This window comes from Rhipicephalus sanguineus, chromosome 1, assembly GCF_013339695.2.
Source record: "Rhipicephalus sanguineus isolate Rsan-2018 chromosome 1, BIME_Rsan_1.4, whole genome shotgun sequence".
NCBI classification, from domain to species: Eukaryota; Metazoa; Arthropoda; class Arachnida; order Ixodida; family Ixodidae; genus Rhipicephalus; species Rhipicephalus sanguineus.
This window is the reverse complement of record NC_051176.1, coordinates 183236095-183248882: the sequence shown is the minus strand read 5'-3', so window position 1 is coordinate 183248882 and position 12788 is coordinate 183236095. Positions and strand designations below refer to the sequence as shown.

Sequence of the window (12788 nt, the reverse complement as noted above, 5' to 3'; positions counted from 1 at the left end):
ATTTGGTGAAGCAGTTATGGTTTATGTTTATGGGGAGCCTTATTTGATTCTACTTTATTAACGATAATGTTTTACTTGGCTAAGTTGGCGAAAAATCATGTCCACAGGGCGTCCACAAAAGCTGTGTCCGAAAAGCACATGACCTCTTCAGTTGGCCTTCAAATTCCGTAGAGACAGCGCAGAAGTAGGCAGCGAGATTCATAACAAAGAATAATTCACCTGCTCTGCGTGGGCGTAAAGCCTTGGTGCTAGGATGCTTTAATTAGAATGCACCGTCTAGCCCATTGTTTCTAGCCATCATGTGTGCCGAGGTCAATCTCAAACTGAGGACACCCACTAAGGCCACTACGATGTCAAGAAGTACATGCATCAACCTTACATTCACCGTCTCATACATGGTGCGAGATATGATGTATGTCTCCACCTAATACTTCGATCACAAGGCTATGATAGTGCCTATGTACCCGGCCGTAAGTATGCCAATACAGGAACGACAAGAGGATGATGACACCGGAGACTGTTAAGACATGGCAATGAAAACTGCTTTTTTTATTTGTGGGGATAAAGTGATGAACTTTGGCATGCAGATGTGATTCGTTATGCTGATACCAAAAGTGAAATTGCTTTTGAGCTATCTGTTGTGGTTCTCGAGTTACAACACTTGATAGACTCTCAATGTCATCCTAAATTTAATTGATTAATTAGACATAAGTTCGTGGAGATTTTTGTACAAGCTTATTCACAAGGGCCCATTCTGTGCTGTAAAGCTATTGGTTTATTTTTTAACATTCAAATAAGAACACATAAATTTTTTTAAATGTCCTATACGTATTGTCTAACAACTTTTACTAAAAGGCACCCACTGCGGTGGTCTAGCAGTTATGGTGCTTGACTGCTGACCCGAAGGTCGTGGGATCAAATTCTGGCCGCCGCAGCCACATTTTTATGGAGGCAAAGTGCTAGAGGCCCATGTGCTTAGATTTAGGTGCAAATTAAAGAACCCTAGCTGGTCAAAATTTCCGGAGCCCTGCACTATGGTGTCTCTCATAATCATACCATGGTTCTGGGATGTAAAACCTCAACAATTACTACTATAAGAAGCCAATTATAAAAGCCTGTATGATGTGCAGACAAATATAGACAGTTTTACGGAACTCACCAATGTTTCAGGATCGAAGTGCAAAAAATGGAATGTTTTTTTTTGTTATGAAATGGCACTGGGATGACTGACAGCAACTGCATAAAATATAGCTCAAAGCTCAGAAAAAAGAATGGACCTGGTTTTATTTTTCGTTGGAGAAACAGAGCTTTCAGGCTATCTTGAGCTCTGATCTCTTTACAATGACGCTAAGGTGGCGGCACTGTACCAAGGGGAAGCTGCAAAATTTTAATTTTCTGAAGCCTAATTTTCTCATAGTTTTTGATGATGGCACACTTGTTTTGTAAAGTGCTTTTTTCTCAACTTCTACTGCTTACTTTGTTCTAATATTTCACCACGATGTAAAGGTGGCCTGAGGATTGCACAAAAATAATAATAAATTGAAAAATTGAACATTTTGACTGAATTTACAGCTCCCATTGCCACATCCCCCCTTAACATGTAAAATAACTTATATGTGTAGTTTGAATGTGTTTTCATGATCAGACTCAAAGCAAGATGTTATTGCTAAGTGATAACTTTTTCTCTCATCAACTTGATCACCGTCTTGTGATGGCAATGGCAATGACACTGGCTAGGCTATCCTCAATGGTTACCTGTTGCAAACACAGCAAAACTTAGTTTTGGTTTCGTATCAGATTGCACTGTGGAACCAAACTTGGGATGAACTTGTGAAAAAGAAGGCGCGCATTACAATCTTTCATGTGTTCACTTAAAATTCTTTCTGAGGAACTCCTGGAGCAGGCTGAAAGTGGACATTTTTGATAGGACATGGCTTGCATTCACCCCAAGCACTACCATAGAAATGCTGGCATTATTGGAGTCGCCACTGAGGTCACCATTGGGGAGAGGAATGTATGTGTTGAACAGGAAAGCAGAAATTATCCAGAGAAGGCCATTATTACGAGTGAAATAATGAAAGTTTAAGCCAACAGAAATGTTTGGGAGTCAGGATCAAACTAACAAGAGTCAAATTAGCAGAACCCTACTATATTCTAATACATTAAAGGCTGTTTCTTCCCAGCAACAGGCTTAGAGAAACAATGATATCGCATTCTATGGATGCAAGGATAATGGCCACTGTCCTTCAAAAAATCAAGCAACTGTTGCATGTAGTAAACCCATAATCAGGAATGTTTACAGACTACAATCAAGAACGGTAGGAGGAGGAGGAGGAGGAGAGGTTGAAGAAAGGAAAAGGCGCAACTTTTGCAACCCTAATTGGGAGCACGGCTCAGCACCGGTAGGGGAAAGGGGGAAAGGGAGATAAAGATGAGAAGAGGAGGAGAAGGAGAGGAGGAATGCTGTCCATGACCGAGGATGCGGTGGGCAGCTACTATAGCCGGTTGGCCCGTCCAGTGTCCTCAAGGAAGTGAAAAACCGCCTTGAAAACCTGGGTGTGGTGCTGTGCAGGAAATAGGAGGTCCCTCTGTGTAGCCGCGGGAATACCCTGGCGACAAGAATGGTAGGATCAAGAATGGTAGGCGTGAAAATAAATTTTTTCCCTTGCAGGCAAGTCAAGCATCCTGAAACTGCTTAGTGTAGACTGCACGTATGTGCATGTAACCACCACTGTACACCTTCAAAATACAAACTGCATGACTAAGTATAGACCTTTTTATACTCCACAGCTCTTGAGGGACTTGCAAAATACTGATGATCAAGAACACTCAGACTTCACAGCCACCCATCAGCGATCAGGGTAAATACGCATTGCTCAAAATCAGCCCAATAAGAAACTTACCTGTCTCCTGTCCACTTCCTCAGACAGCTGCCTCCGAACCTCTGTGTACAGTGAGTCCAGACCAGCCTGGTTTGCCTGCAGTGTCTCCCTCTCAGCACACATGTCAGCCTTTGCATTCTGCTCACATGAGAACAGAGAAAAGAAAGAATTAGAAAATAAATTATCATAGCTTTCTCAAACTTCACTGACTTGTTCACAGTAACATAAGCTTCAGTGAACAAGGTAATGAGCACATGTCTCGCCACTTTACTAATTTCTTTCATATTTTACATCATTAAAGTTTAAAACAAGGCATATGTTATTCTCTTAACATTGCTAGATATGTTAAGCACAGAGAAAGTGACTAAGCTTTGCTGGTTTCAGTTATGAGGAAACGCCGATGATGAAAAATTAAAACTCTTACTGCTCCAGTTAGTGGCCAAATAACAAGCAGTTGAGCAAGCTCAAACCGAATTACCAAAAGTACACTGTAACTACACTGCAACTTTGAGCTGCCCTCGTTGTAAGCATTTTATGTATAGTGTGAGCGGCATGCTGCAAAGCAGTCCAGGTCTGTACACACTACATATTAAAGTTTATAAAATCCTTGCATGCCCGAGTCTTTGTCACTGTTTATTAAGGATAGCGTTTTGGGTAGAAAACAGGTGTCGCAAGAATATACCATATTCACCCGCGAAATGAACGCACTTTTTTTTTCCCGAAAAACAGAAGCAAAGTTGGGGGGTGGGTGCATTTATTATGCGGGGTAAATTTTACAAAAGCACTTTCGGGGTGAGCAAAAAAATTTGGTAATGCAAAAAAAAAAGCATTAGCTAGCTTACATTTTGCAGTATATATACATGTACACTATTTGCAAACAGCTGCATACATTGCTATAGCAATTATGTGGATACTCCATGCACATTTTTGCCGTTGCCGCTGCTGTAATGTTCGGCATTTAAGTCCAAATCAATAACATCGCCCCACACATAGTATGTTCTCTGAGTGAGTGAAAGCGCACAAGCACTGCAGACGGACGACACTCAAGCAGAGATGAAACGAGCCGGCTGTCTCCGCCGCGCAAAAGGTGCACAAAGATAGGAGCCAGAGGTGGGGCTGCGCAGGTCTGGCAGGAAATGCATAATCTGACCGACCAGGTGTGGTGGTCCACAGTCGTGTGCGCCATACCCTGTATCTTTATTGGGGATCAGCAGATGGCTCACAGCTTTGTACGTGTTGCACTATGATTGCAAAGTTTGCATTGAAGACATAGGAAAGCAACCCGAGGTGGTTGCCATACTAAGAAAAAGAAAAAAAAATATGAAGAGTGCTAGGGCAAGGAGGCACCGCACAGCTGCTACAGAGACAGCATGGCCGTTCACAGGACTGCAGGAGATCAAAGTTAGGGGTGCATTCAATATGACAGCGCATTCATTAAGCGAGTAAGTACGGTGGTATATGTCAGGTCATGCCTCTTTTCGGAAAAATTCCTGTGGAGTTTGCGTCTATGGTTCCATTTACAGAGAGATGCGGCAATTTTGGTTCCACTTAAGGGAAGTTTTTCCCATCATCCAAATACAAGGACCAACCGATTATGGTAAGTGCATGTTGTTCCATTTAAATGGCAATTTTATTTATGCAGTTTCCACTTACTGAGATTCTACGGCATACCACATTTTTTCAACTACTAGAAGCTTACAGTGTGTGTGCATATATGTTGAGATGAAAAGAACGATATTAAACTTATTTTAGATTTTAGATGTGATGGATGAATTTTTCAATGGCCTTACAGCTAACTCAAAGTGCTGACTTATTTCAGTCTGCTGCAAAACCAGCTTATAGCGATCTGTAGGAAAAAAAGGGGCTCTGAATGTTTTCCACTGCCATGGTTAAGAAAGAGAAAATAGACAACCACCCGTTTGTAGCACGAAGCCACAAGGAAACCCATACGGATCCACTGCTATAGTATTCATTAATCACAAACCCGAAGACTGATGAGCCTAGGCGACATATGATGAAAACAAGATGGAACTACGGAAGCATAAGAACCAACTGATGCTCCAATATTTCTACCGGACTCAAACAAAAAGAAATGCTACTACAAAAATCTTTTATTCCAAACCTTGATATCAAAAGAGGAACAAAAGGAGACTATGTTAGACAGTTACGGAAGCTGATTGATGCCACCATCACAGACTGTTTATATATATGGAAGTTGTGGGACTACACCCCCACAACAAGATATATTTAGGGTCAGGTCAGAAACACAAAACCAGCAGCATATTTGACATGGCAGGTTGCCTTCCCAGTACCAAGTGCAACAGTCAGAAAACGTTCTTGTTAGCAGGTCAGCCTTATTTAGATACAAGCACCCACTGAATGAAGAAAAAATAGTAGAGGTGTACGAATACCCAAATTATTGAATGCAAATAATGAAACTTAAACATTCTGGCATACTGCACTTACTACGTCAACAATAAGAATATATTATGTAGTAAGCCACTACAGCAAAAGCTTGCATATTTAACCCTTGCTAAAAACTGAAAAACTGAGTACTGTGTGTCTAGTCTCAGTAAACTGTGCATTATTATACAGCACCAAATCCCAACTATTAACTTCCCCACAACTGGCCTCATTCCCTTTTGTTGTGCTAGTCTGAACTACAGGAGACACTCAGCAAAAGGAAACCTCTTAAATGGAACTGCTGCATAAATGGAACAACCGCCTCCAATATGATTTCTTTTGGAATTGAATTATGCTCCCTTGTTAATCTCTCAGTAAGTGGAACTCCTGTTAAACAGAACATTTTTTTCCTGGTCCCTTCAGGTTCCATTTAACGAGAGTTTACTGTATTGCTAATCGCACACCTTTGCCTCTTGCAACCTAGGGACTTTCTTTTATGCACAACTTTGTCATCTAGGGTAGCCTAGTTTACGTTATGCATTAAACTCTGCCATGGTGGCAACATGAAGCATGATATAGAACACATATTCCTAGATTATACACAAACAACTGCCAGGAATCACACACGCTTCCACATGACCAGCTATAATTCAACTTCTTTTGAATACTTAAGCCCCATCATTTCCAAAATTCAAATACTTAGCTTTGGAATCAAGCACAAATATTTAATATGTAACAGTATTAGAGTGATATCCATATTTTAAAAATGCTCGTGCAACTTTTCCTAATTAAGAATTATGGCAAATCCCTCTTTCATAGGAATCATTCGTAATGCAAAAGTGAACTGTGCCTCCAAAGAAGCAGTTGCGGCTCTGTTGATGTAAAGAAATGCAATTTGCACACAATGTATTGCTATTCGATCAGTATGGCAGCCTTAGATGTGGATGTATCCATGTTGACACTCACTGCCACATCTCTGCGAGCACTTTGGTTTGGCTCTGCAGTGCCTTAGTACGTTGCAATGCACCCAGCCTCACAAATGCAAGAGACACAATTTGTAGTGTGTGCCACAGACGTGTGAAAGTATTGCACTGCCGTGTCCCTCACTCATCCAACGCAGTCACTTTCACGAGTTTTGACTGGCGAGTCAGCGCACCTGGCTTCTGTGCTCAAGAATCATGTAGTCGGAGGTTCGATTCCCCAATCAGGTCACTCAGCCAAAGTTTTCTTTCTGACAATTCTTCTATCTGACTTACCCGTGTGTCTTTTTACTGATGTCACTTCCATTACGGAAGTTCTTGGTGGACCTCAGCGTGAAACTCATTCATGTTAAAAAATTCGGCAGATCCCACGAACCGTGGGAATCGATGTTATGCGAAGCATGCGCGGGATGGTGACTGTGGCGTAATTGTTCACATTGACCGAAACGTTACGGAATGACGCTAGAGAAATGTGTAAGTGGTATACGCACACTCATAGGTTGAAGACTTGCATGTGTATTATATAACCAGTTATTTACTGTTGCGTAACGATGCCAACAGCAACACTAATGTTATCAACACCAGACACGGTAAGCTGATAGGTAGTGCTTATATTCTTCAATACTGGATAGCGTGAATCCGAACAAGACAAAGAAGGAACACTGATGTGCAGGACAGCCGTTACTCGCAGCTAAGCTTCATTCAAGAAAGTTTTCCTAGATATATACACAGCCAAGTGGCAAGCGCAGGCGCACTGTATGTACGTTACAGCCACAGTTGGAGTTGTTAAATTTGTTATGCTTGCATTTGTCCGTTATGACGGAGAACGCACGCACTGAGAACGAACGCACGCACGCACGAACCCGTGTGCGTGTGTGGAAGGGGTTCCTGACAGTTTTTGAAGAAGGTCATCATCACCGTGATCAGTGAGCCCCAGCAGCTGAACCGGACTTGTTCTTCGCATCCGTTCGCGATCGCGGCTACGAGGCGTCTAAGGGCAGTTAAGTGCGAGGTATAGTACAGCTGGTGGAAATCCTGTGTGCCTCTTACGATGAAATGCTCTATGATGCCTCCTGCCCTGGACGCGGCAGCGAGGCCTTTTGATGCCCTGTCCACATCTAAGCCATCTTTCACGCAGTATAAGGACCAGGCATTGTTAGGTCTTGATAAATCAATGTTGAAGTCACCGGTAATGATGAGAGGCCTGGTTCTCTCGACGAGATTTATTTTAGGAAGCATTGATCCCGGTTTTTGAGTAATACACGTTGCGGACCACGTGGACGAGTGGATGGTAGTTGAGCGTCTTCGAGGGCTGTTCTATCTTCAGCTTCCTCACTTTCCTTGCGTCCGTCGCGGTGGCGTAGCGGTTACGGTGCTCGGCTGCTGACCCGAAGGTCGCGGGTTCGATCCCGGCCGCGGCAGTCGAATTTCGATGGAGGCAAAATGTATATGCCCGTGTACTGTGCGATCTCGGTAAACGTTAAAGAATACCAGATGGTCAAAATTTCCGGAGCCCTTCGTTACAGCGTCTCTCATAATCATATCGTTGTTTTGGGACATAAAACCCCAACAATTATTATTATTATCACTTTACTTGAGTGTCAGTGTGTGTGTGTTCGCGGTTACTGTGTTGGTTGAGACTCTATCACCTGTGGCACATACCCGCAAAACATGAACTCTGGTATGCGGGTATGTGCCACACGTGACTGAGAGAAAGGGTTTCATGACGTACGCGACAGGTATTTTGCATTATTCATGTAATGACCTGTGGATCGTGTTCGCCATACACTGATCCTCTGCTATGCCAATTTTGGTATAATACAAGTTATGGAGACGACCTGGAAAGCGCCCAGACGTAAGCGGCTAGATAGATAGATAGATAGATAGATAGATAGATAGATAGAAAGAAACGGCCAAAGTGCCTGAGGTTCGCTAAGAAATGCTTCGCATTTAATAACCCAAACATGAGGAAAAGTGCAACAAACCTGAAGCTTGCGTTGATGATCTTCGACAATTGAGTCCTGGTGCTCTCTAAGAACGCGATTCTCCTCCTCCAAAGTGAGTATTTGATTTTTGCTTATGGCCAAGTCTTCTTTCATCAGTGCATTGGTTGTCTGTAGCTGTTCCACTTTTTGCTGGAGGTTTGTCACAGTAGCACTGAAACCATAGAAACAAACGAAACAAAAAGCAAGACAATAATTGTAGCAAAACCCAACAGCAAACATGCGAAAGATAATCATAGTAAAATCAGTCAATCATCCAAAACCAGCAAAACAATTCTTTTTGTAGATTCAAAGTTCTTTACATCAAAAATCCTGCTTGCATTTGAAAGTTGATTTGCATTTTCTTTTTTTAAATGGTACGTTGAACAATCTTGACCGAAATTTCAGCTTGACATCAACTCACTTGCGAATACTCAACATATCATAACTTTGCTTCAAATAGGTTCAGAGCATGTATTCTTGTTTTCTTGCATACAGATCTCATTCCAAATTATTGTCGATGCTTATTTACTTTGTAACCCTCTCAGTTTGGGCAAACTCTTGCTCCCAAAAAGCACATGAAATGTTTGATTTTAAAACCTACATGTTGTGCTAGAAAAACAATTGCACAATTGAAATCTGCACACAAATATATATTAACTCAGCAAGTTTCATCACATCGATCAAGAATTTTTAAAAAGTTTTAAAGACCCATGTTTCCCCCTCAGCTAAGCATTTGGTAAGCATTTACCAAAAAGACTAATGTGTGTGCCAAAATTGGTGCATGCTAAATAATCACTTACACAATTCTGGAGCAACAATTACATAAAACTTCATTTCTTGGGATTTACTAGCCTACAGGAATTCCATGCAGCACGGAAGCCGAGAGAAAGCACAATTTCTCCACAGCTAAGGTTTGCAATGTGTAACAGGGAGAAGTATACCTTGTAAGATGCAACCAGTTTTCATACCATGCTTCTACTGTGATGAAATTAAGTTTTCTAAGCAGAAAAATTGTAGATATTGGAGATGATTCAAATATATAAACAAGCTTTCAAAATTTATTTATTTGCTACCTCCACAATCATTTTATAATTGATGAAAGGTTCTATAAAATAAGCATCATTTTAAGGTACGTCATTATGCATTATAGACAGCAGAGCAATATAGAAAACAATGCCGAAAAGCAACCCATTTTGATAAATTCGTGAGAACTATGGTAAGGATTAATGACAAAATAAATAACACTTACTTTAGGTGACGGTTCAGCTCCTCAATATAATTTTTTTGGTCCAGAACAGCTGTCATACTAGCAGGTTCCACACTGGTGGACGAAAAAAAAATGAGCAGGTAACAAAAACTGCATGTACTATTCTAGGATGCTCAGATGAGAACTTGCAAGAAGAATGGGAAAGAGTGAATACTACAAGTGTGATGATTTCAAAAAAGGGTCAACATATAGTCGTCAACATGACACAAATGATAACACCGTGTGCATAAGTGACACAGCAACAACAAGCAACAAAGTAACAATAGCATACCCTCAAAGGCAGTAAGTGATTGCGTCTCCCTCTTTCTAAATGACCTCTTAAGGCATCAATGAACTTCAGTAAGATAAAAACTGAGCTAGTTGGTATGGTTGCATACTGTAATTAGTTGGCAGCAGTGCTCATCCTGTGTTTACTGTCTCCGTAAGTATTTTTTTTGCCACGCTGTCTTTTGATTATCCATCGATGATTGACTACAGCGTAAAAATACTATTCAGAGTTGCCGCATGTTTGGGAGAACTGATTACTTTTTTCTGCTAACCCATTTCCCAACACCTTATTAAGGGCTTTTAAAAGCTATCTTAATGAACATCTACTGCAACATGTTTTGTCTGTGTACTGCGGCAGAGTTGCCAGTTCTGCTTATAATAAGCGGATTCGGGCTTCTTTTTTCACCGAGTCGCTTGTCAAATTTTCGAGTCGCTTGCTAGGTTTTTTGGGCTTATTCACCTTTGTCCTACAAATAGAGTTATTTTAATGTTCGTCACGTTTGTTAACAGCACATTTGGTGATGACTTCATGTACTTAAGCTTCGAAATCAAACATATGTTGGAGCAGTCAACAAGCAGTCTTATTTGTGCACTGGCAAACGTGCATGAACAGAGTGGAGACTGCCCTGGAGACCATGGAGGCAGAAAAAGTTTTTCCTACTCCAGGTTGGAGACTATGGGTGATTCCACGTAAGATCGAACAATCGATGGCTGGTCGACCTCTCAAATTTATTTCAAAATTTTATATATTATTGCCTGATGAGTGGAAAGAAGAGATCCACAATTTGTTTTGCCGCCAAAAATTTTTTCGAAGCACAGGAAATCAATAACGACGAAGAGGTGGAGTGGAGCGCTCATCCGCTCTGCTGTTTTGGCCAACTTTCGTTATGAATTGCACAACATATATTAAAGTTAGGTAGCTGAAAGTTATTTACCTAAATATATGCATGTTTTTGCTTCTGCTCAGGTATCTTTAGTTTTTGTGTGTAGTGTAGATGGTTTTATAAAAAACCTCAAAAATGGCCCAATTGGCAAAATTTTCTTTACTTTGAAGGTCTTTATCTACAAATCGCCTCGTAGCAGAGCTATAAAAATTCCGCATTACGTTCTTTGCATGCTTATCTACCAAACTGCCAAATCTTGTATTTATATAACTTTTCAGTAAAGAGATATGATCGGGCTAAGCTCAAGAAAACACCGAACAATGGAAACTTCTGACGACAATTAAAAAAAAACCCCATTTTTTAAATTTCTTAAACTTTGTCCACTTATTCTCCTCCACATCAGCTTTCACAATCATTAAAAACATGTTGCATAATGTCGTTGCACTAATAGTTACGGCCCTCCAATGAGACCCTTAGGCAAGGATGGGCAATTCCGACTTCTTGCCCAGCAAGTGTATAAAATGCAGGCAGGATTGAATTTCTTTTTATTAAAAGGCCAGCAGGTACCTAAAAAGGTGTCGCCGGCACCGAAGACGTTAATTCTGAATTTATTTGGTCACTGCAGCGGCCACGAGCGCGGAGCTACCGAGCAGGCGCGCGCGCACCCGAGATGCTCGTTGTAAGAGACGGCGCAGTGAGAGCTCGTTCTCGCGTCCTCAGACCGATTGAGTTCGAAACAGCAACACCTCTTGGGTGACTTGAACGCACGTGCACCGGTAGTCGCAGTGATCTGGTTAATTGCGTCGATTTCTTTTTCAGGGGGCATAAGAATGTCATCGTTAAACTGTGCGTTCCGTGAATATCTTTCATTGCAGTGGTAGCAATAGCACGCGTAGCACAAGTAGTCCGTCCCATTGACAGTCACTGATCTTTCGGGCGTTAAACGTTCCTTCAAAGCATTTATGTCTAGGTCGGTAACTCAGCGAAATTTTGGCTTCTTTGCAATAATTAAAGGAGTACTGACACAATTTTGAGACATCGCAAAAGGGACATTTTTTGCTTCGTTGGTATGCAGTGTCCACGCTGTCCACACACTGGAGTCGGAGAACACGTATAAAATATTTCAATTTGACTTTGAAGTTTTTGTCGCTGAGCATTTGCAAGCTAGCCACACTGCAAGGACATTATCCCGACGAGTCAAGACAGTTCCTCCGAGTTCGCGAGTTCTGCGTCCTGCATGCAGCCTAAATCGTAGAAATCACTGTCAGGGTCACTGGACGACAATTCACTCATCGTTGTCTATTCCACCACGAGCAGATGACGGATTTCCTCCTAGTACGTCGCGAGTTTCTGTATCTCCGTGACGTCACACTGCTATGAAACGACACTGAGAAGCCACCCCCTCGATATCGACACCGAAAGTGTCTTTTTAAGGTGGCGCTAATTAAAATATATAGGATGCATTCCCAGGCACCACAATAGTTTAGATTTCTCGACACCAGTATTTTATTTAGAGCAACAATGCGAATTTATTTAAAATTCGTGTCAGTACTCCTTTAAGCTTCTTGTGCTTCGAAAGGTAGTCTCCACAATACACTCATTCCGAGCTATACTTTCTCGTCATGAGACGCACAGGAGGAGTAGAGTAAGAGCAAAGCACAAGAACTATCCGCGCCGAATGAAGTGTGAACAGCGCACCGAACGCGCGGCCAGTTCAGGCCGTCTGCTGCCGACATCTAAGATAGGCAAGCGCATCCGGTTACCGATAGTTTTGCTTTTCTTTCCTTTGGCAATCCATATTTTGCTTTGCCACTGGAGCACCACGTCCATGCTTTTCACTGATCGCAACTGGCGCAGCGCAGTTTCTCTGGCAGCAGCGTGCGTGAACCGAGCGCTCATAGCTCCCTTATAGAGTTTTCATCTTGCTTCCATCTCCGCCGTGTTATCAGCGCCTAGCTGAGATGCGAACAGAGGGCGGATAGAATAGCGAAGCTCCAGTGCACGTGCGTTAAAGTCACCCGAGAGGTGTTGCTGTTTCGAACTCAATCGGTCTGAGGACACGAGAATGAGCCCTCACTGCACCGTCTCTTACAACGAGCATCTCGGGTGCGCGCGCGCCT

General features: G+C 42.0%; 1 protein-coding gene across 2 annotated transcripts in view; it reads right to left on the bottom strand.

Annotated features, from left to right (window-relative positions):
* The window catches only part of LOC119403507 (RUN and FYVE domain-containing protein 2), an 80830-nt gene that overhangs the window by 32140 nt on the left and 35902 nt on the right, over positions 1 to 12788 (bottom strand). For both annotated transcript variants that reach the window (XM_037670447.1, XM_037670439.2), the window contains 3 exons: positions 9500 to 9571; positions 8251 to 8422; positions 2904 to 3020 (listed from right to left, as the gene is read on the bottom strand). In XM_037670447.1, coding sequence (XP_037526375.1) covers positions 2904 to 3020; positions 8251 to 8422; positions 9500 to 9571 — 361 coding nt within the window. The remainder of the gene's footprint in view (positions 1 to 2903; positions 3021 to 8250; positions 8423 to 9499; positions 9572 to 12788) is intronic.